Below are 23,730 nucleotides of genomic sequence, written 5' to 3'. Positions count from 1 at the left end.
AAAAGGGATGAGAGAGGGAGAGGTGGATTTGTTATTCTTGCAGGGAGTTACACAGACAGACGCAGACAGACATTACCTCACACAGCTGCTGCAGTGAGCGCAGAGGGTGACAGTGTGTGTTTGTGTGTGTGCGTGTGTGTGTGTGTGTGTGTGTGTGTGTGTGTGTGTGTGTGTGTGTGCGCACCCAGGTGGGAATCTGTTTATAATATCCTGAAGCACAGATTTTTTAGTCAAATGTCAAGCTTTTATCAGAGTGTTTTCTCACAGAGCAGTTCCAGTTCACTCCAACAACACGGGTTTTATTTTCAAGCTTTTGTTCTTTTCTTTTCTCTCTAATAAGATTGAAATTTTTACCCAATTTTGTTACTTAAACCCCCTTTTCACTGCACTGGCTTCCTGTTAGTCAAAGGATAGAGTTCAAAATCTGACTCCTGGTCTACAAAGCACTGAATGGTTGTCTCCATATGAAGCATCCAGAGCCCTGTTTACTGTGTGTTCCCAGAACCAGAACCAAGACTAGTGAAGCAGCATTCGGGCTATTATGCTCCTCACCTGTTGAACAAACGTCCTGAACACCTGTAGTCTGCTCAAACTGTCAGCTCTTTTAAATCAGGCCTGAAAACCATTTAGTTTACTGCAGCTTTCTCTTTTATGCTCAAACTATTTTCTTGACTTTTAATGCATTTTTATGGTCTTAATTTCTACTTTGTTTTATTTCTATGATTTTAATGTACACTACTATCTATTAATTGAACTAGTTTAAAGTTAGATGCACTCTTGATTCCTTTCAAATGAACAGTTTGCATCGCTGCAACATCATTTTAATAAAACCAGAAGTTTTCAGTTTTTACAATTGAAATATTTACTGAACAAAAATGTGTTTTTTGTGTGATTTTGTCACTTTTCTTTGCTCTGTAATGCTACTTGGAACAAAACCTGAAATGAGTTGCAGCCAAAAAATCTGAAGAAATGTTGTAAAGCTGAAGGAGCAGTAAACCTCATTTTTGCACTTTGGCTGGAGTTAGAATATCAGTTTAAAGGTACAAAGTAGAATTTCAAGTTGATAGAATCCACAGAAGTAAACTTAAGTATTTTACCTTAACTGCAGCTCAAATACAGTTTTTATAGTGTAAAAGATTTATATGCATTACCGTTGAAAAGTTTGGGGTCACCCAGACAATTTCATGTTTTCCATGAAAACTCACACTTTTATTCATGTGCTAACATAACTGCACAAGGGTTTTCTAATCATCAATTAGCCTTTCAACACCATTAGCTAACACAATGTAGCATTAGAACACAGGAGTGATGGTTGCTGGAAATGTTCCTCTGTACCTCTATGTAGATATTCCATTAAAAATCAGCTGTTTCCAGCTAGAATAGTCATTTACCACATTAACAATGTCTACACTATTTCTGATTTATTTAATGTTATCTTCCCTCAAAAAACTGCTTTTCTTTCAAAAATAAGGACATTTCTAAGTGATCCCAAACTTTTCAATGGTAGTGTACATACATATTATTTTTTGCTGCTATTGTAGACTTATTTTAGCTTTCCTGCTGTATTTCAGTAATGAAATACAGCAGTATTATCTGTCATTCAAGAAAACATAGAAAATCTGTCACATAACATTTAATTGACCATTAAAAATGTGTAATTTTTTACAGTGCAATTTAGCTCCACCGTTGAAAGAACAGCTGGTGTTTAGGGTCAAATCGATGGCCATTTTTGATGCCTCACTTCTCATGTAGTTTGATTTTAAGCAGATAAGTAGGTGTCTATTTTGTGCTAGAGACAGTTTTTTATGATTGTACTCAATGACTTAGAATACTTGAAAAAAATAATAAATTAAAAAAACACAACAATTTAGCCCTTGAGATTAAAATCTCCTTTTCCAGGGAGACCTGGAACACCATTATGAAGTTACAAAAGATTAAAGAATGGAGCATGACGACAACAGACACAGGACAAGTGCATTAAAACAACCAAGGGACTAAAGACTCACAAAACAAAATCCAGCTTAGAACAGCAATTGCACTCTTCAGTTATCTTTTGTTCGGAGCTTTAAAGTCTCTCAGGAAGACAAAATCATTAAGCTGCAGTGTGTTATGAAGGTTATTCCAGGAGCAAAGCAGGAGAAGGACGCTCTACCAAGTTCAGAACAAATATCCTGTCAAACAGACATTGAGATGAGTGAGATTTATAATACACTCTACGAATTCATTTAAGGGACCAAAAGTTCAGAATACATTTTGGTTTCTAAATTGATTTTTTCTAACTTTATTTGTTTATTTGTTCTATGCTTTCATTTCAGAGTACAATAAGACATTTATGTGCATAATTTCCAATGAAAAAAATAGATAAAATGGTGTGTTCTAAAACTTTTGACCAATATTGTACATCTAAATCATCTAAAGTTTGAGTTGGCTCAATATATGTTTTACTCTTGAAGATGAAACAAACACATCTTTAGCATATTTTGATGCTAAAGATGATGTGTTCGGTGCTGGATAGTTCCCCGTGAACACTGTAAAATCAAAGCACTTTGCACATGCTTTTCTTTCATGCATCATGTCCCCACAGTGAAAGCAGCATGTTAACGGTGCAGAAACAGCCTCAGTCCTTCATTAGTGTTTACACGGGATGTATTCAGCTGCAGCGCTGCTACGGATGTCACCTGCATTTCAGCCAACACACATCACTGCACGAAAAATGGAGCAAAACAGGCTGGAGGCCAATAAAAGAGGCTTGGAGTCACAGATGCGCAAATAACAACCAAATTTGCCTTGAAAATGCATCTGAAAACACCTCCCGTGTGAATGAAAGTCCCCAAAAGTAAAACAACTCAAATAAGTATTTTCTGCTGATTTGTTTGACTCATTTTGTCACAAGTTTCTTATTCTAAACCAGAATCATCTTTGACAGTTCAGTTGTTTTTCTGCTAATACTGCTGAAACAGTTGGTTATTGGGGAGAGGTTGTCATCGAGGTTAAAGAAACAAATATTGGCTGTTGATAACTGTAAACCACAATGCCTGATGTCAAATTATTGTTCCTTTATTAAAGTGCAATCTTTTTTTAAAAATGCATATGTCCCATTATGCTTTTGTGTTCTTTTATTGATGCTGCTAATTCATAGAGCTGCTAAACTGCCTTGACAATGACAATAAAGATCTATTCTATCCTATTCAATAGTGAAGCCCATTGAATAGAATAGAATAGAATAGAATAGAATAGAATAGAATAGAATAGAATAGAATAGAATAGAATAGAATAGAATAGTCACTTTATTGTCAACCAGAACATACACTAGCTGGTGCACATTATGACTGAAATTCCGGTGCATCAAACCCGCCATCGGACAGACAAATACAAAAACAAACAAAATTTTTTCTAAAAAACAATTCCAATATATACATAAGCTATATAAATATATATATAAATATGTATATATAAATATACACATACACACATACACACACACACACACACACACCTGTAAACATACACATCCGCACATATTTATTTTACAGTGAAGCTGTGGCATCAGTATTGCACGTGCAGTGAAAAAAAAAAAAAGTAGCAGCAGTTATGTTTTCACAGTGACAACGGGTGCCCAGAAGGGCTATTTTGAGTTCAACAGTCTGATGGCTTGGGGGATGAAACTGTTACAGAACCTGGCTGTTCTTGTTCTGATGCTGCAGAACCTCCTCCCAGAGGGGAGCAGGGAGAACAGTCCATGGTGGGGGTGTAGAGTCTTTGATAATGTTGCGGGCTCTGCTGAGACAGCGCTTGTGTACAACATCCTGGATGGATGGAAGAGAGGTCCCGAGGATCTTCTCTGCCGTCCTCACCACCCTCTGCAGCGACTTCCTATCCGAGGCCCTGGAGCAGCCAAACCAGATGGAGATGCAGCTGGTCAGCAGCTCTCTATGGTGCTTCTGTAGAAGGTGGTCAGGACCGGGGGGGGACAGCTGTGCTCTCTTCATCCGTCGCAGGAAGTGCAGACATTGCTGAGTCCATTTGAGAAGAGATGATGTGTGTAATGACCAGTCCAGACTGTCCGTGATGTGCACCGCCAGAAATTTGGTGCTGCTGACCACCTCCACAGCTTTATTGTCAATGATGAGAGGTGAATGGCTGGGCTGCTTCCTCCTGAAGTCGATGATTAACTCCTTGGTCTTCTCGACGTTCAGGAGCAGATTGTTCACGCTGTACCAGTCCACCAGCCGCTTCACCTCCTCTCTGTTGTGTCATCTGCATACTTAATGATGTTGTTCGAGGCAGATGCAGAGCAGCAGTGATGCGTCAGCAGCGTGAACAGTAGTGGGCTCAGAACACATCCCTATGGGGATCCAATGGAGACAGAGATGGAGCTGGAGATGGTGTTTCCCACTTCACTGACTGTGGTCTGTTAGTGAAGAAGTCTAGCAGCCAGTTGCACATGGGGGTGCTAATACCCAGTGGACTCAGTTTGCTTACCAGCTGCTGGGGGATGATTGTGTTAAATGCTAAACTGAAGTCAGCCAGCAGCATTCGCACGTAGGTGTTTTTGTCCTCCAGATGTGCCAGGCTCAGATGGAGAGCAGAGGAGATGGCATCCTCTGTAGGGCTGCTTAGATACTTGTAGAACTGGAGTTACATCCAGTATCTACTATTCTGCTTTTTTGGGGGGGGGGGGGGGGGGGGGGGGGGTCATACAGATGCATTTTAACAGTTTGATCTCCCCCAGTTTGAAAGGTCCTGGTAATATTTACACTGGATTTGTTCTCAGTTTAGCTTTGGATTAAGTTGAAGCTCTTGTACAGACTTGTAAAAACTGCAGGGATGCAAAATACTTTGGCGGGAAAAAAATGTAATATTGACTCAAAACTTGGAGTTACGACAAAGAAACAAAAGGGCTTATGTGATTACTCTGCCAAGGAACGCAGCTGAGTTACATGACGATCGGCGTTGGTTTGTCTGTTCATTTGTTAGCAACATTACTCAAAAACGGACTAAGGGATTTGGATGAAATTTTCAAGGAAGGTCAGAAATGACACAAGGACCAAGTGATTAGATTTTGACAGTGATGCCGCTTATAGTCTGGATCCACGGATTTGTTAAAGATTTTTGTATCATTGTGAGATAGCAGCACAGCATCACTGTAACTATGACAACAAGTGAACGCTACGTCAGCTGCCTGCTGATGATCACATGACTGCGATCCTATTACAAATGGACCACTGCAGATTTATCAGGACTTATCCATCAGAAATGATACAAGGAACAATTTATTAAATTATGGGGGTGTTTCCAAGTCCCATCACTTCCCGCCACCTGCTACATGTTTTGGTCATGCGGTATCCGTGCATAATGTACACATACATAACACACGCCTGTGCTCGGTGCAAGGTCATTTGGTTTGTGGGTACATTTAATTACAGTTTTTCTCAATTGATAAGACACTAAACATTCACTGCACACAGTCACCAACTGACTGCACACATTTCTCAAAAACAGAACTCTGCTGTCAAAATTTTGAACACTATTCATGGTTTGCACACAATTTCCGAAACTCTTGCACTCTTTTTGAAAAAGACAACACGTTTTTTGCTAATTTGAACACACTTTTCACTCACAGCCCACATTTTTCAAAAAGTGAACACTAGGAAGCAGAATTGGGACACTGTTCCAACACTGCTGTCACAATTACAGTTTTTTTTGATTGCATAAACAGTAAAATTAAAAATATTACACAATTATCAAAATCTTACACTCAAGGAGCAAAACACCGGACCAGATTAGGACAACTATAAGCACAATGTCAGCTTCACACTTTTTGCAAACCAATGCACACAGTGAATTGCAAAACACTGAACATACTTGTATACATTAGACACAGATGCATATCATGATGTCACTTCCTTGCAAATTCCAAAGCACTGACTTTCACTCATTAGCCAATTGGTTAAACACAACACTCAGGTGCACAAACATATGATTGCTTAATTGTAGACTCACCAATCAGGTTTAAGCACTATAAAAAGGCAGCAGGTGAGTTTATCTGTCTTCAACCAAAATGGAACGAGTAAGAAAAGGAAGAGTGAGAATGAGAGGAGGAATACAAAGAGAAGGAGAAGGAGGTAGAGAAAGAGGTGGAGGGAGGCTATGCCAGAGGTCAAGGCCAAGGTGGAGGTAGAGGAAGAGGCAGAGGAAGACCTGAAGCAGGAATACATGGTCTAAGAAGGAGAGGACCAAATTTGTCAAATGAAATTTGGGCAACATTAGTTGACCATGTGGTGAACCACGGACTGACGCTGAAGGAGGCTGGACTCAGAGTTCAGCCAAATCTTAGCAGATATACAATGGCATCTGTGATCAGGACATTTCTACAAGAAAACAGGTGTAATCCCTGGGTTATTATTTTTATTTCATTTCTTTCTGTAAATGTTCATTTGACTAAGTATTATCTTTATTTCCTCATGCAAACGTTCGGTTGACTTAGTGTATTTACTGTACTTTGTGTATTCCTGTGCCAACATCAAGATCCAGTCGTATGTGTTACTTAGAATGTAGGTGTTGGTGAATAATAGTTTCCGGTTCACCTTGAACGCACCATGAGAAATGGGGACTTCCTAACTTTTTTTGGACTTTAACTTGATTGGTTTAGTCACGGGAACTGGTGCAGAGACTCTGGAGGTGAAGAGGAGAGAGAAGAACGGGAGTTTTTGGCCGGGCAGAACGGGAGAGGAGAGACGGCGAGGATCCAGGGGAAGACCTGCGCTTTTCGAGCTGAGCAGCACGCGTCGGTGAGCCAAGGCAGCACCCGAGGCTGGTTCCCGTGTGCGGCAGAGAGACGCTACCCCTGTCGGCTGCGAGAGGAAAGTTGTGGGGAGGAAACGGCCCGCGCCTGCCGGCCTTTTCAAAAGACAAACTGCGAGCGAGAGCCGGTGTCGGTCTGCCTCGGTCCGGGCGGCGTTTCTGGGCAGAGCGGAGGAGACCGTCTACTCATCAGGTTAGACCCATCTCGCTGTGAATTCATGTCTCCAGAGGAGTGAGTACTCCTGCTCAAAGAACCGCCATATTAACTTCTACTGTGATTGAGTACTCTCGATCAAGTAGCCGCCATCTTGTCTTATACTGCGCGGAAGTCCGCCATTGCGCTCTCCTCGCCTACAGGCCTACCCGGGTGACTGTTATATTAGCCGGCTTTTTCTTTTCTTTGTTCGGTTAGCAGTATTAATTGAACGTGGGCCCACTTCACATATTAACTGTATGTTGATGCAGTGTTTAATAAACAGCAACTTGTTATTAAAGTTTGATATGTGTGTACACGTGATTTCCTCTGAAAAGTCCCACAGTCACTGTTATCTTTGGGGTCGCAAGATTTCCAGGGAAAGCATAGTAGTTACAGTAGTAATGAACCTAAAGCACTGTTAGTAAGTCTTCAGGAGCAAAACAGGGCTACACAAATGGAGGCACTGCTGGGATGACTGTGTGACATTTCATTGGAAATAAACATGGCTTTTTCTTTAACTCCTCAGTTATTGTCAGGGTTTGAGTCATGGTGTAGTGAAATAGGAGTAACTCCTGTCAATGCTTGTGTGTTACTGGGTGTACCTGCAGATATCAGCATAGCTGATGTTGAAGAGACTGTTGAAACTGTAAAAACTTTTGGGCGCGTGCGCCTCAGAGCCAAAAAGTTTATTGCCCAGTTAAAGGAGGAAGTATTGTTATGTGAGTGTCGAAATGTTATTGATCCAACTAGGACCCCTCTGAAATTTTCCCCCTTAATGGTGGAACACCCTGGAGGTTGTCAGTTGTCACTCGTGTGCCCAGCACAATTAATGAGTTTTCGAGTTCATCTGACGAGTTTTCACAGAAGCTGCTCCAACTTTCAGCGAGTGAAGGGAAATCATTAAATGATCTCCACCCCCTATTGGCTAAGGACACTACAGCATCAAAAGAGGACTCCCCTGTTACCAATATACGCACAGTAGGGGAACTGTTAGAAAAGACAGCTCGATCCAATACCCAAGAAAACAATGCCTTCTGCAGATTACGAATCTTCTCAGGAATACTGCCGACTCCTGCTGGAGAAGAGACGTGGGAAAACTGGTTGGAGCAAGCACAGCTCATGATTGATGTGTGTGATTGTTCTAGGCGAGAAAAAAAGAAAAGAATAGTAGAAAGTCTAAAAGGGCTGGCTTTGGAAATCTCACAGGCCATACGAAGCAATGATCCGGATACACATCCTGAAGATTATCTAGCGGCTCTGGAAAATGTATTTGGAACGTCCGACTCAGGGGAGGACCTGTATTTTGCCTATAGATCCCTGCAGCAAAAGCCAGTGGAGCGCCTTTCCGACTTTCTGAGGAGGTTAGAGAAGGCGCTAGCAAAAGCAGTCTAGAAAGGTGGGCTTTCCCCCAGTAGGAGGGATAGGACCAGAGTGGAACAATTGTTACGGGGTGCAGTTGATTCTGACTTATTGCTGTTGCAGCTACGTTTAAAAGAGAGGTTGAGTAACCCTTCCTCTTTCATGACCCTCTTAAGCGAGGTTAGAACTGAAGAAGACCAGAAGTTGGCTAGGCGGAGCCTGACTACAGGAGTACGGCAGGTGTGCGCTACTGAAGAGCCTGTTGCCAAATCCTCTGAGATTAGCAGCCTCAGAAACCAGGTTAAAGAATTACAGGCTAAAGTACACCAATTAACTATTAAAGGGCAATTAGCTCAGCGACAGGGCCCAGATATTTCACCAACCCCGGTCCCCAAGATGAATTCAGAGGTATGGGCTTTAAAAGAGAAGGTAATTAGCCTACAAAACCAGTTGAGACAAAGACACACCCCCCACAATTTTTCTGGGGTGCCGGAAGCACATCCAAAGAGCTTCCAGCCAAAATACACCCCCGGCAGAGACAGAGCAAAGCAGTCTAAAGATGGGCTGGGTATTTTCTGTTATCGGTGTGGGGAGGATGGGCATAGGGCTAGTAAGTGTACAGGTACTGAGAACTCATCCAAAGTTATCAATAAGCTCATTAAGACAATGCAACATCTCCAGAAAAACCAAAAAGGAACTTCTGGTAACACTACCAGTCAGGAGGACCAAGGTGGGTGGGTCACCCGAAGTACCACGGGGCCACGTTAGTCTGCCCATATTCCACAGGGTTTGATAGGAAAACCCACAGTTGGCAAAGTAATCATAGAGGGCCGACCATGTGATGCCCTGATGGACAGTGGGTCTACTGTCTCTATTATTTTTGAAGGCTGGTACACGCAATATCTGTCCCACCTTCCACTCCAGCCTATTTCTAGTTTAGACCTGTGGGATCTAGGTCAGACAAGCTACCCTTATAAGGGTTTTATTGCAGCTGAGGTTCAGTTCCTGGAAGCTATTGGGCAAGGGAAGCCTAAGGTTATCCTAGCCCTCATCTGTCCAGAGGCTAATGGTCCAGACCGACTGCCTGTAATCATCGGCACCAATGCTCGAAGTTTCAGTCATGAGCTTTACCTCCAGGAGGGGGAGGGGCAACACAGTGTAGCTCAGAGCATGCGCATATGCCCCCAAACAGCACTTGACCCAGTCGCTGTGGTGCAGTGGTCGGGGCCCAGGCCTTTAACCCCTCAGGTGTCATGCCAAGAGACCTTAAGTGGCAGCATCCTCATGATGGAAACGCCCTCTATGGGGGCGCTCCCTGCTGGAGTGTTGATGCCCCCTTGTGTTCTAATGGCTTGATGAAGGGTAACAGACTGCCAGTGGTGCTGAAAAATGAGTCAGTCAAACCCAAACTGATTCCCAAGGGGACAGTTATAGCCCATATCCACAAGGCTGATATAGTCACTCAGCCACGGCTGGCTGAGATACCTACTAAGCGGCTTGATCCTGCTATTTTCAATCTGGATGACTCCCCCATTCCTGCCAGCTGGAAAGAGAGACTGTCTCGAAAGTTAGCGGCTCGGCCTGGAGTTTTCTCCTTGTCTGAGTTGGAGGTTGGGCTGGCAAAAGGAGTAGAGCATCACTGTCAGGCTGGCTGCTGCCAGGCCTAGGTAGTGCTCTCTCCCTCTCTTCTCCAGCTTCTTTCCTTTTAGGGCAGTCCAGCAGTGCAGAAGGAGCGACAGGTGTTCCCCATCTGCCACAATCAGCCAGCGCAGGAACAGGTGGAAGGCGACCAATCAAGCTTCATCCATTCTACAATATAACCAGACGCCTCCCATCTCTCAGTGCCGGATCGTGACACAGGTCGTAATAGTTCACAGCCTGAATTGCCAGCCATTCTGTTTGTTGCTCTTCAAACCTGTTAACCACCGTTGTCCTCCTTTGTTCCAGTTCCGGACCCACCTGTTCCTGCCGTTCTGCCGTCAACACTGGACCCTGGTTATCACCTCAGAGAAGAGGAAACACTCACCTGAGCTGACTCCCTCCTTCTGGCGTCCTTCCCCACTAACCTGTTGCTGCTTCATGCCAACCACCACCTGGCCCAAAGCACACTACTCCAAACCCTGGCTGCCACCGCTGTGAACCAGTTCTGAGCATTCCTAGTTTACTTCGTGAGTTTGTAGTCCAGTGATAGTTATAACTCTTGTTAAGAGCACCGTATTTTGGAGTAGACTTCTTTTGTAGTTACCTCTCGCTATCCTCGTAGAAATAGCCTCGTGTCTTGTTTTAGTATTCCTGAGATTGGCCTTTCTCGCCTAGGTGTTACCTACCGCGAGTTAGAGTTATTATTTAGTCTTGTTACAGTACCTCCCGGCCCCTAGGTGCCGCCGTAAGACCCAGAGCCTTTTGCTCCCTATTTCTGTTTCCTGTTGAAGTCCTAGTTTCCGCTTGTAGTCCTAAAACCTTTGTAAATAAAATCTGTGTTGCATTCTAGACCGTCTGTTCATTTCCTGCACTTGAGCCACCCTGAACAGCGTAACAATCACATTAGATTGAAAGATCCAAGCCCCTTTCGGGAGAGGGTATGGCGTCTGGCGCCGGCTGATATTGATGATGTCTGCCGCCACTTACAAGAGCTGTTGGCAGCTGGCGTGATAAAAGAATCCCGCAGTCCTTACGCCTCCCCGATAGTGATAGCTAGAAAAAAGAATGGAAAGATAAGGATGTGCATAGATTACCGCACCCTTAATGCAAGAACCGTACCTGATCAGTACACGTTTCCGCGAATTGACGAAGCCCTGGCCTGTTTAGCAGGAACCTGCTGGTTTTCCGTGTTGGACCTGCGGAGTGGCTATTAGCAGCCACGGCAGAGGAAGACAAGGGGAAAACGGCCTTTGTCTGTCCTTTAGGCTTTTATCAGTTCGAGCGTATGCCACAGGGCATTACTGAAGCCCCAGCCACCTTCCAGCAACTTATGGAAAGAGCTGTGGGAGATATGAACCTATTACAGTGTCTAGTCTACCTATGTAGCAGGATGAATGCTGCACTCTCCTTGGGTTGGCTGTGTTATGCTCCTGTGACATAATGACCGTGCCTTGCTTTGACCAATCATGACACGAGGATGCACTATAAAGCTGGGCAAGGGTTACTCACTGTTCTCTTGCTGCAACGTCAGGGGCACGCCCCGCTTCCCGTTTGCCTCACTTCCTGTTTGCCTCACTTCCTGTTTACCATTGCTAACAGGTATGGTAGCAGTTGCTGCATTGTTTGCCCTTGCTTTAAGGCTGTGTTCATGTCTAGTGGTTATAGAGGCTGTTTATTTTTATAGGGTCACTGTTGGGTGTCCATAGCCAGAGAGCTGAGCCGCTCGCTGGCTGCTGTATGTCCAGTTCGAGCCGTGAGCCGCTCGCGAGCCGTTACTGGTAGGTTTCCTTTGCTTGCGATCCCATAATGTGTTTATGTTGCATGTGTGTAACAGCTTGTCATTTTAGGTTGTTACCGTGGCTGCCGGTTGCTCCCCGTTCCCTTGTGGTGGACAAAATTTACTGATTGGTGGGCTGCCGTTTGTCTGGAGCTGTGCTGGCTACACGGGGTCCCAACCGTAGGAGACGCTGCTGCTTTGCCTCCGTGGGTTTGTCTCGCAGACGTGGGTCTGTGTTGCCGAACGCTTGCCGGTCGGCTTCGTCTTCTTCCAGTCTGTTATCTGCTTTTGCGTTGGTGCTGTGGGTGTCGGGCTGCTTCCAGCTTGTCTCTGTGGCTGCTGACCAACCGTTGTACATACTGCTTCTTCTAACGTCCAGAGTGCATGTGTGAAAATAGGGTTTAATTTTCTTTCTTTTCCCCTTGTTTCTTTTGAGTATTTACTGCAGTCACGTGGCTATTTGTGTTTGTTAGGTATTTTCTTTGTCTGATTTTAGGATTTGTGTCACGTGACTGCACTTGATTAGTCATTTTGTATGCAGTGGATTTTGTTTAAGTATAAGTTAATGTTCATTCATTCAGTTAATTGAATCTTTCAGTTTTGCTAAATTTGTTTTTTTATTATGTTAAGTAGTTTTCTGAAGTGTTGGTAATTGTTCTTTTGTCAACTGATTTATGGAACCCTGTTCATAACTGTTCCCTTTCCTTTGTGGTTTGCAGAAGCTGTGGGCCTCCGGTGGTGGGGACTGGTGTCTTCGGGTGGTGGGAACCCCTTCCTCTGTGGTGCGCTGCTCATCCCCTGGTTGTTTTTTTTATTTCTTCACTCAGGTGTGTGTGTGTGTGTGCGTGCATGTTCACGTGTGAGTGGGGTGATTTCTCCTGGGCTCCCTTGTGATGCCCGTTGGCCCAAACCTCCACCAGAGAGCCCCCAGCTCTGATTAGTCCCCAAACCCGTCATTTAACAATCTCGTGTGAATGGTTGTTTTTTTTCTTTTATTGGTTTTAAACTGAGTATTTTTAGTATTAAATAAAATTTGTATTTTTTGCCTGCACTGGAATCATGTCTCCTGCCTCATCAGTGGAACGAACCTGAGTTGCCCTTCTCGTTAGTGGTGGTTATAATTCCCTGGGTGAAAGTCCCAGGGTGGCGTTGTCTGGCTGGTGTCTACATTCAGTAATTGTAGCACGTTAGTCTATCCTCGACCCCTCCGCTCGCCACAATCTGGCGTTGTCGGCAGGATCTACTTGTTGGAGGCAGATACATGTGTTCCAGTTTGGGTTTTATTTTTTTGATGTTGTAGGTGTTTGCTTTTTTTTCCATTTTCTCGTGTTTTTTTTTTACTGTGTGTATGTTGTCTTGGATTTTGTTTTGAGGCAAAGCAGCAGCAGGTTTCCCATGGATGCTCAGTGTTACTAGGTGAGGACTTGACCTTTGTTTTTAGGTGTACGTGCTGTTTGCTCACTCACTGACCTATTCTGGTTTTGGTGTCTCTTCACTGGTCAAGGTGTAACTATGGAGGGAGAGTTACGGGATTTAGTTGCACAATTAAGAGCAGATAACGAGAGGCTGCGACAGGAACAGGCTGCGGCCGTGCCTGGTCCTAGTGTCGGGCCTTCCACTTCTGCTGCACCCCCTACTGCTCCTCCCACAGTTAGTGCCCCTTTAACAGAGAGGTTTGTGTTTGTGCCACATGATCGAAAATGTCCCATGTTTAAGGGAAAAATGGGTATAGGATTAGCTGAGTGGATCGAAGAGGTACAGGCGTGCATGAGGGTGCGTCATTTGTCCTTATCGGATCAGGCATTTTTTATGTTTGACCATCTTGAGGGAGAGGCACGGGAGGAAATCAAATTCCGTCCTAGTGCAGAACGGGGAGACCCAGCCAAAATAATTTCTGTGCTGCAAGAGCTTTATGGTTGCTCTGACTCTTATGTAGCCCTACAGGAGGCTTTCTTTTCCAGAGGACAGCAAGAGGGAGAGACCCTGCTCGAGTTCTCCCTTGCATTAATGAGTCTTATGGCGTCAGTTAAACAGCGTGCACCTGGTGACATGCCCAATGCAGAGGGCTTGCTGCGTGACCAATTTGTTGAGCATGTCATTGATAGTTCCCTTCGTCGGGAGTTGAAACAATTTGTGCGCAGGCAGCCTACTGCTACTTTGCTTGAGGTTCGGGGCGAGGCAATTAGGTGGGAGCGTGAGGGTTTGCCAGGAGGAGTTAGAGGTCGAAGTCATTCTGTCCCCTCAGTTCTGGGCCTCCAGTATGGAGTTAAAAGTGGTCCTCAGGTGGTAGCTAGTCCATCTCAGGTGTCCGAACTAAGTGAGATGAGGGAGATGCTTAGACTCCAGCAGGAGCAGCTCAACCAACTTACTCAAAGCATTTCCCGCTTGCAGAGCTCTCATCAGCGTAGTCGCCCCTCTCATCGTGGCCCGGTCATTTGTAGAAGATGTCAGCAGCCTGGTCATTTTGCTAGGGAGTGTGATGGTGTGCGTATAGCCCCTCGCACTGAGCCTTCCTTGCCTGCACAACAGTTCAGCCGGCAGTCTCAGGCTAATCAGCCTTCAGAAAACTAGCGCCCGCCGAATTGCAGAGCCACAGTTCGGGGGGTGCAGCCATTGACTCGACCGTTGTTTTCAGTGATTCTGATGAAGTTAGTAACCTTGTGTCCTCTTGTCCTCATTTAGGTGTGAACATGGGTGGAGTTAGCGTTCCTTGCTTGGTGGATACTGGTTCCATGGTGTCCACCGTAACGGAGAGCTTTTTCCGCCAACATTTTGAGCCTTGGGGTCAAGAAAAGCTTCAGTCTTGTCACTGGCTTCAGCTCAGGGCAGCTAACGGGTTGGCCATTCCTTACATCGGCTATTTGGAGCTTGAAATTGGGCTGTGTGGGAAGTTAATGCCACAATGTGGTGTTTTGGTGGTCAAGGATCCTCCTGGTGGTGTGTCTGCTCAGGTCCCTGGTGTGCTAGGTATGAATGTCATACGTAAATGTTATCATGAGCTTTTTGGGAAGCATGGCCTGGCTTTGTTTGACTTGCCATCAGTATGTGAGGCTCCTGGAACAGTTGTGGAGGCCCTGCAAACGTGCCACCAAGCCAGCGTGCAGGCCCCTCAGTATAACTTTGGTAAGGTTAAGGTGCGGGGCAGGAAGGCTTGGCGGATCCCTGGTGGCGTGATGCAAATCATTGCGGCCACCTGCTCAGAGCAACACTCAGGCAATACTGTATTGTTTGAGCCCTTGGACTCTGGCCTACCTGCTGGACTACTTGCCTCTCCTGCCTTGGTTCCAGTGACAAGGGGCACTGCCTACATTCCCATTGTGAATGTAGGATCTACTGATGTGTTGCTTTATCCTCGTACAGTTGTGGGCAGTTTGGACGAGGTAAATGTTGTGAGCCTTCCTGCTGGGGTCACTGAGGTGCCGTTTGGTCTGGCCACAGTGGCGTCCCAATCCGTTTATACTTCCGTGCCGGAGCAAATAGCGACCATGGATCTGTCTTCCTTGCCTGCTGGAGAGCAGGATCAGGTACGGGCCCTTCTAACAAAGTATGCTTCTGTCTTTGCAGCTCATGAGGGGGACCTTGGTTGTACCAACCCGATCGCCCATGATATTCCCCTCTTGGATGACACTCCTGTTCGGCAGCGCTACCGACGCATTTCTCCATCTGACTATGAGCTTGCGAAAGAGCATATCCACCAGTTGCTTGATGCACAAGTGATTAGAGAGAGTAGCAGTCCTTACGTGTCTCCTATTGTGCTGGTTAAAAAGAAAGATGGTAGTCTCCGCATGTGTGTTGACTACCGGCAACTAAACAGCAAAACTAGGAAAGACGCGTTTCCTCTTCCTCACATTGAGGAGTCCCTTGATGCCTTAACAGGTGCTCGCTGGTTCTCCACTATGGATCTTGCCAGCGGTTACAATCAGGTTCCAGTCGTAGAGGCAGATCGACCTAAAACGGCCTTCTGCACTCCGTTTGGCCTCTTCGAATGGAATCGTATGCCTTTTGGCCTTTGCAATGCCCCAAGCACCTTCCAGCGGTTGATGCAACGGGTTTTCGGTGATCAGCAATGCCAGTCATTGCTGTTGTACCTTGATGACATTGTGGTTTTCTCTTCCACCGTTGCTCAGCACCTGGACAGATTGGAGGTGGTGCTCAGGCGGCTACAACAAGAAGGCCTCAAAGCTAAACTCACAAAGTGTGCCTTTTTCCAGCGGGAGGTGCATTATTTGGGCCATGTGATCTCTGACCAAGGTGTTGCTACAGACCCTAGTAAGGTGGAGGTGGTGGCAAACTGGCAGCCTCCAACTACCATTTCTGAACTGCGGTCATTTCTCAGCTTTGCGAGTTACTACCGCAGGTTTGTGGAAGGTTTTGCTAAGTTGGCTGCCCCTCTACACAGGCTGGTGGCAGAGTTGGGTGGCTCCAAGTCTGGGAAGAGATTAAAGCATGTACTTGCTGAGAAGTGGTCCGATGAATGTCAGCAGAGCTTTGAGGCACTGAAGACCAAACTCACCACCGCACCTGTGCTGGCTTATGCCGACTTCTCCCTCCCTTTCATTCTTGAGGTTGACGCAAGTCATGGTGGCCTGGGAGCAGTGCTGTCACAGGAGCAGGGTGGCAAGGTGAGGCCTATTGCTTATGCAAGCAGAGGTCTGCAGCCCACTGAGCGCAATATGGACAACTACAGCTCCATGAAGTTGGAGTTTTTGGCACTCAAGTGGGCCATGGCTGACAAATTCAGGGAGTATCTGCTTGGTCATAAGTGTGTTGTCTATACGGACAACAATCCACTTAGCCACTTGTCATCTGCTAAGCTTGGTGCCATGGAACAACGCTGGGCAGCCCAGCTTGCACTTTTCGATTTTGATATTCGATATCGCTCAGGGAGGGTTAACAGGAACGCTGATGCGTTGTCCCGCCAGCATCCTTCTGATGCACCAGACATGAAAGCTATGCTCCCTGGCACATCACTTCCTGAACCCTTGCAGCAAGCCCTGCGGTTGGAGGAGGCTGATGCGACTCAAGCTGCAATCGCAGCTTTGCCTCATTATGCCCCTTCTAACCTCTGTCAACTTCAGCAGGCTGATCCTGTTATACAGGAAGTGTCGGTGTTCTGGACACAGAAGCGGCGTCCGAGCCACACAGAGCGCCAACAGCTTTCTCCGCGTGCCTTGGCTCTCCTCCGCCAATGGGACCGCTTGGTGGAGAAGAGTGGAATCTTGTATCGGCAGGTCTATCGTCCTGATGGTGCTGCAGCAATTTTGCAGTTGCTCTTGCCAGCTGCGTTAAAAGAGGAGGTGCTAACTGAAGTTCACCAGAGGCATGGCCACCAAGGTGTTGAGAGGACCTTGGAGCTGCTACGGCAGCGGTGTTATTGGCCAGGCATGTCCTCTGATGTGGCACAGTGGTGCCAGTCTTGTGAGAGTAGCCAGGTTGCCAAAAACACACAGCCAGCTGCTCGCAGCTTCATGGGGCATTTGCTGGCCTCTCGGCCAAATGAAATCCTCGCCATGGACTTCACTGTGTTAGAACCCACTCGTACAGGGATTGAGAACATCCTCGTCATGACGGATGTTTTCAGTAAGTATACACTGGCCATTCCCACCCGCGACCAACGAGCCCCCACTGTGGCTCAGGTCTTGGTTACAGAATGGTTTTGTAAGTTTGGTGTCCCGGCCCGCATACATTCTGACCAGGGCCGCAATTTTGAAAGCAGTCTGATTCAGCAGCTGTGTAGCCTTTATGGCATTGAAAAATCTCGCACCACCCCGTACCATCCGGCTGGCAATGGGCAGTGTGAACGGTTTAATCGAACCCTCCATAACCTGCTGCGTACCCTGCCTGTCTCTCAAAAGTGGGACTGGCACTCCTGTCTGCCCCAACTCCTGTTCTCTTACAATACTACACCCCATCAGTCAACTGGTGAATCGCCATTCTTTTTAATGTTTGGCCAGGAGCCCCATCTCCCAGTTGACTTTCTGTTGTGTCGTGTTCAGGATCCTGTTGGTGGTGATGTGACAGAGTGGATTCAGGAGCACCAGACTCGCTTACAGATTGCCTTTGAGAGCGCCCAAGAGAGGCTGAGGGTTGCAGCAGAATGCCGAAGAAACAATCATGATCAGCATGTTCAAGCTGCTCCACTGCAGGAGGGCCAGTGGGTGTTGTTGCGGGACTTCAGTGTGAAGGGGCGTAACAAGATTCAGGACCTGTGGGGCTCCGTAGTGTATACGGTCTTAAAAGCACCAAAAGATAGGGGCTCTGTGTACACCATTGCCCCTACAGGCGACCAGTCCAAGGTCAAACATGTCCATCGTACACTCTTGAAGGCAGTGGCTGGTGCGGGTGCTTCCGATTGTGCTGCTGCTCCTCTTTCACCCTGTCCTGACCAAGAAGAGGTGGAGGATGAACTCGTACACGATGGGGACTTGCTGGTTGTGAGGCATGACATCCCTCATGCAGCTCCTGGTCAGATGGTTGCTGTGACCCAAACCACCCCTCGGTTGCTGCTCCCACAGGCTGACCCCGTTCTCCCTGGGCAGGGTCCTTTAGTGACTCCGTCCTCTGCAACAGCAGACTTGCCTCCTGCCCCAGCAGTAGGACCATCAGCCGCTCGCCCTGATACCAGTGCAAGGCCAGTAAGACGGACCACACGGTCAACTGCTGGTCAGCACTCCAACGTTTATCACCTTCCTAGGTCAGTGGGACCACCGGCAGACGGGGCTGCAAATGCTTCTGGACTGGTGTCCAATGCAGTGGTTGCTGTTTTTAGACCTTGGGACTAGTATGGGGACACTTGGGCTCAACTGATTCATCGTCGGGGCGACGATGCAGAAAGCGGGGGTGGATTGTAGCAGGATGAATGCTGCACTCTCCTTGGGTTGGCTGTGTTATGCTCCTGTGACATAATGACCGTGCCTTGCTTTGACCAATCATGACACGAGGATGCACTATAAAGCTGGGCAAGGGTTACTCACTGTTCTCTTGCTGCAACGTCAGGGGCACGCCCCGCTTCCCGTTTGCCTCGCTTCCCGTTTGCCTCACTTCCTGTTTGCCTCACTTCCTGTTTACCATTGCTAACAGGTATGGTAGCAGTTGCTGCATTGTTTGCCCTTGCTTTAAGGCTGTGTTCATGTCTAGTGGTTATAGAGGCTGTTTATTTTTATAGGGTCACTGTTGGGTGTCCATAGCCAGAGAGCTGAGCCGCTCGCTGGCTGCTGTATGTCCAGTTCGAGCCGTGAGCCGCTCGCGAGCCGTTACTGGTAGGTTTCCTTTGCTTGCGATCCCATAATGTGTTTATGTTGCATGTGTGTAACAGCTTGTCATTTTAGGCTGTTACCGTGGCTGCCGGTTGCTCCCCGTTCCCTTGTGGTGGACAAAATTTACTGATTGGTGGGCTGCCGTTTGTCTGGAGCTGTGCTGGCTACACGGGGTTCCAACCGTAGGAGACGCTGCTGCTTTGCCTCCGTGGGTTTGTCTCGCAGACGTGGGTCTGTGTTGCCGAACGCTTGCCGGTCGGCTTCGTCTTCTTTCAGTCTGTTATCTGCTTTTGCGTTGGTGCTGTGGGTGTCGGGCTGCTTCCAGCTTGTCTCTGTGGCTGCTGACCAACCGTTGTACATACTGCTTCTTCTAACGTCCAGAGTGCATGTGTGAAAATAGGGTTTAATTTTCTTTCTTTTCCCCTTGTTTCTTTTGAGTATTTACTGCAGTCACGTGGCTATTTGTGTTTGTTAGGTATTTTCTTTGTCTGATTTTAGGATTTGTGTCACGTGACTGCACTTGATTAGTCATTTTGTATGCAGTGGATTTTGTTTAAGTATAAGTTAATGTTCATTCATTCAGTTAATTGAATCTTTCAGTTTTGCTAAATTTGTTTTTTTTTATTATGTTAAGTAGTTTTCTGAAGTGTTGGTAATTGTTCTTTTGTCAACTGATTTATGGAACCCTGTTAATAACTGTTCCCTTTCCTTTGTGGTTTGCAGAAGCTGTGGGCCTCCAGTGGTGGGGACTGGTGTCTTCGGGTGGTGGGAACCCCTTCCTGTGTGGTGCGCTGCTCATCCCCTGGTTGTTTTTTTTATTTCTTCACTCAGGTGTGTGTGTGTGTGTGCGTGCATGTTCACGTGTGAGTGGGGTGATTTCTCCTGGGCTCCCTTGTGATGCCCGTTGGCCCAAACCTCCACCAGAGAGCCCCCAGCTCTGATTAGTCCCCAAACCCGTCATTTAACAATCTCGTGTGAATGGTTGTTTTTTTTCTTTTATTGGTTTTAAACTGAGTATTTTTAGTATTAAATAAAATTTGTATTTTTTGCCTGCACTGGAATCATGTCTCCTGCCTCATCAGTGGAACGAACCTGAGTTGCCCTTCTCGTTAGTGGTGGTTATAATTCCCTGGGTGAAAGTCCCAGGGTGGCGTTGTCTGGCCGGTGTCTACATTCAGTAATTGTAGCACGTTAGTCTATCCTCGATCCCTCCGCTCGCCACACCTAGATGACCTGATTGTGTTTGGTCACTCCCTGGAAGAACATGAGGAGCGTCTGTTCAAAGTCCTCGACTGCCTGGAGGAGTGTGGTTTAAAGCTGTCAGTTGACAAGTGCCAGTTTTGTCTGCCACAAGTTAAATATGTGGGACACATAGTGTCAGTAGCTGGCATTGCTACTGACCCAGATAAGATCAAAGCGGTGGCCCAGTGGGAGCCGCCTAATGATTTGAAGTCCTTGCAATCGTTTCTGGGGTTCTGTGGCTACTACCGGAGGTTCATAGCGAACTATTCGGCCATAGTCTGATCTCTGACTGATTTGACCAAGGGGTACCCCCCCCCTGTCCAGAAGGGAAGAAAGTCCGACAAAAAAAGGGGAGAAGCCTATCACCAGCCGTCCTCTCCTTTTAGGGAGCGCTGGACGCCAGCCTGTAATGAGGCTTTTCATACCATCATTCATTGTCTCTGCACAGGTCCACAACTGGTTTCAGCACAATCCTCGGTTTTCTGTGCTCTACCTTCCACCATACTCTCCATTTCTTAATCCAGTCAAGGAGTTCTCCTCAGCATGGTGGTGGAAGGTTTATGATCTCCAGCCCCAGGCTCAGGTTCCCCTCATTCAGGCGATGGAGGAGGCCTGTGACCAAATTGACATCATAGCCATTCAAGGATGGATTCGACATGCATGGCAGTTCTTCCCTCGTTGTCTTGCTAATGAAGATATCGCCTGTGATGTCAATAAAAATCTCTGGCCTGATTCAGCTCGTCGAAGAGATAATCTCTAATATTTTCCCTGCTCGATTTTCTTTTCTTTTTTTGTCAGTTTTTTCCCCCATATTTTTTATAGTAATTTTTTGTTTGTGTGTGTAATTTTATTTTTTTAGTGTTATGCACACTACTGTTGTAGCATGGACATCTTTTGTTGAATTTTTGACTGATTTAGGTATGTAGAGAGAAATAAATTATATTTTCATCATTCTGTAGCATTGGTCTTGTGTTGCATTTGGTAAATTTTCTGGATTGTATATTTGCACTTTCTCTGTGTACTTTACTTGCATTACTCAAATCACTGAGAAGTAGAATTGCTAAAAGTGTTTTAGGTTACAATTTTTCTCAATTGATAAGACACCATTCCTGAAAAATAGGACACATTTCCCAACACACTGCACACTATTTTTTTTTATTTGAACACAATTCACAAAGCACTGCACACTTGTGTCAAAAGTGCACTTTATTGTCAAAATCTGAACTTTGTTTTCAAAATTAAGACACATAAAGCAAAAGTAGGACACTGCACTGCTAAATACAAAACACTCTTCTCTCACTGTGTTTTCACATGAAGTGTAAAAAAATGATACAGTCCTCAAAAATGACAACTTAAACACAAATGCATCCTATAAATGACTCAGAGGGGTCATTGCAGTGCCTGACTGTACATTATAAAATAAAAATAATGTTAGACAACAAATACAGCACTGTATTGTACACAGTACAGTATGCAAATATTTACACCACGTCTGCATCAATTCTTTCAGCCTGGTCAGACCACAGGACCTCATCATCATCACAAGCTATGTTTTCTCTGGAAAGAAGGACCTAATGTGTCTGATCCATCCCTGACATGCATCAACAGAAACATCACCACATGTCAAGACCAGTGATTGCAAGAGATTTTCCCAAAGTATGGCTGCTGCTCATATACCTTCCACCTCCATGTAGAGAAGAATTCTTCTATAGGATTCAGAAAGGGAGGATATGGTGGCAGAAAAACCACAATAATTTGAGGATTCATATTGAACTATTCCCAAATCAATAGTCCTCTATGAAAACTAACATTGTCCCAGATGTATTCATGTGTATCATCAGAATCCAACTGAAAAACTCTCTGGAACAAACGCACACCAAACAGAGAAAAAATCAGTCATGTACACTTTCTGTAATTTTACTAGCACTTGTGAACCAGAATTATACATTAGATTTTTTACAGTATTCTCAGAACATTTCTGACTGCTTGTATTGTTCCAGTATAGACATGTCACTGAAGTGACAAACAACATTTACATACCATGTAAAGTGGTCCAGGACCAGGTGCAGGGGCAGGTCCAGGTTCTGGTTCTGGCCGTGGTCTGGGTCGTCCATGTCCTCTTCTTCCAACACAACCTCTTGCTCCTCTGACATCCATTCTGAACAGCTAATTCTGCTTCCCAGCAGGTTTTATAGTGTGCAGTTCATTGGCAAAAGTGTTTTGTTTTGACCTGGCCAGAGAAAACATAGTGTGTGATGTTGATGAGGTCCTGTGGTCTGACCAAGCTGAAAGAATTGATGCAGACGTGGTGTAAATATTTGCATACTGTGCTGTGTACAATGCAGTGCTGTATTTTTTGTCTAACATTATTTTTATTTTATAATGTACAGTCAGGCACTGCAATGACCCCTCTGATGCATTTGTGTTTAAGTTGTCATTTTTGAGGGCTGTATCATTCTTTATACTTCTTGTGAAAACACAGTGAGAGAAGAGTGTTTTGTATTTAGCAGTGCAGTGTCCTACTTTTGCTTTGTGTGTCTTAATTTTGAAAACAAGGTTCAGATTTTGACAATAAAGTGCACTTTTGACAAAAATGTGCAGTGCTTTGTGAATTGTGTTCAAATAAAGAAAATAGTGTGCAGTGTGTTGGGAAATGTGTGCTATTTTTCAGGAACAGTGTCTTATTAATTGAGAAAAGCTGTAAATGGACACATTCTATGTTGCTGTGTTTTCTGATCATGTTGCATTTCTTTAAAAAAAATGTTGCATTTCTGACAATGCCATACGGGGGGAATGGGAAGCCTTGGAGGAGTACTGTGCTCCTTGAGTGATTTTCTTGTTTAAGTTATAATTATCTCACAAGCCTTATTCTAATTAGAAGAGCACAATTTTGGTAACCATTCCAGGTTTTAATCAGTTGAAGGTTCCATATAAAGCTTATTACATTGTCTATAAGAGCTCATGTACTTCCACATGGCAGTTTGTCTGCATAAGCAAATGGTAAGAGTGAATGACCAAGCAAAATGTGTATTTGTCTTTTAGCAATTTGCCAAAAATACCAATAAAAATAATGAGTAACGGTTCCAGTTTAGCTACTGCTGCAAAAATCGTCTGGTTCTGCCACTGTCCGAGTCTCGCTGCTGGTAGGAAATGAGATGTAAACCACGATCCATAACGTCGAATCCAGACACATCCGCCCGACTGCAAGAGGTTTTTTAGATCTACATTTGTAGAGGGAACCTTCTGTTCACAAGTGTGCTTGAACAAAACACTGAAGTGGCTGCTGATGCTTTGGCACAAACTGCGAAGCACGTTGTCTCTGTAATGTGGAAAAGAAACGTATAAATGCAGTCAATTTATCATTAACCACAGCAATGGGAACTGGAGATATTAGAAAGTTGATTAAAGACACTTGAATGTTGTTTTTCTGGTAAGGACAGTTTGTTGTTGTGTAA

The 23,730-nt window shown here is 45.4% G+C and overlaps 1 protein-coding gene and 2 long non-coding RNA genes across 5 annotated transcripts; all 3 read left to right on the top strand.

Annotated features, from left to right (window-relative positions):
* The first annotated feature begins 11,388 nt into the window (after nt 1-11,388).
* On the top strand, nt 11,389-12,834 carry LOC129349000 (uncharacterized). The gene is made up of 3 exons (XR_008601780.1): nt 11,389-11,599; nt 11,685-11,778; nt 12,497-12,834. It is a non-coding gene; the product is annotated as an uncharacterized LOC129349000 (long non-coding RNA).
* A 1,633-nt stretch (nt 12,835-14,467) lies between these two features.
* LOC129348934 (retrovirus-related Pol polyprotein from transposon 412) lies at nt 14,468-18,396 on the top strand. Its single transcript, XM_055010617.1, has 2 exons — nt 14,468-18,242; nt 18,317-18,396. Exons 1-2 carry the CDS (start codon nt 14,468-14,470, stop codon nt 18,394-18,396), a joined length of 3,855 nt encoding a protein of 1,284 aa, XP_054866592.1.
* An 86-nt stretch (nt 18,397-18,482) lies between these two features.
* Nucleotides 18,483-20,094, top strand: LOC111585825 (uncharacterized). 3 transcript variants are annotated; one of them, XR_008601658.1, is made up of 3 exons: nt 18,483-18,857; nt 18,943-19,036; nt 19,106-19,746. It is a non-coding gene; the product is annotated as an uncharacterized LOC111585825 (long non-coding RNA). The 3 variants fall into 3 exon arrangements; XR_008601659.1 differs by lacking the exon at nt 18,483-18,857 and adding an exon at nt 19,757-20,094 and having other exon boundaries at nt 18,864-19,036; nt 19,106-19,241; XR_008601660.1 differs by lacking the exon at nt 18,483-18,857 and adding an exon at nt 19,757-20,094 and having other exon boundaries at nt 18,864-19,036; nt 19,106-19,264.
* The last annotated feature ends 3,636 nt before the right edge of the window (nt 20,095-23,730 follow it).

This window comes from Amphiprion ocellaris, chromosome 5, assembly GCF_022539595.1.
Source record: "Amphiprion ocellaris isolate individual 3 ecotype Okinawa chromosome 5, ASM2253959v1, whole genome shotgun sequence".
Taxonomy (NCBI): Eukaryota; Metazoa; Chordata; class Actinopteri; family Pomacentridae; genus Amphiprion; species Amphiprion ocellaris.
The sequence above is the reverse complement of the archived record's forward strand: the minus strand, read 5'-3'. Positions and strand labels throughout refer to the sequence as shown.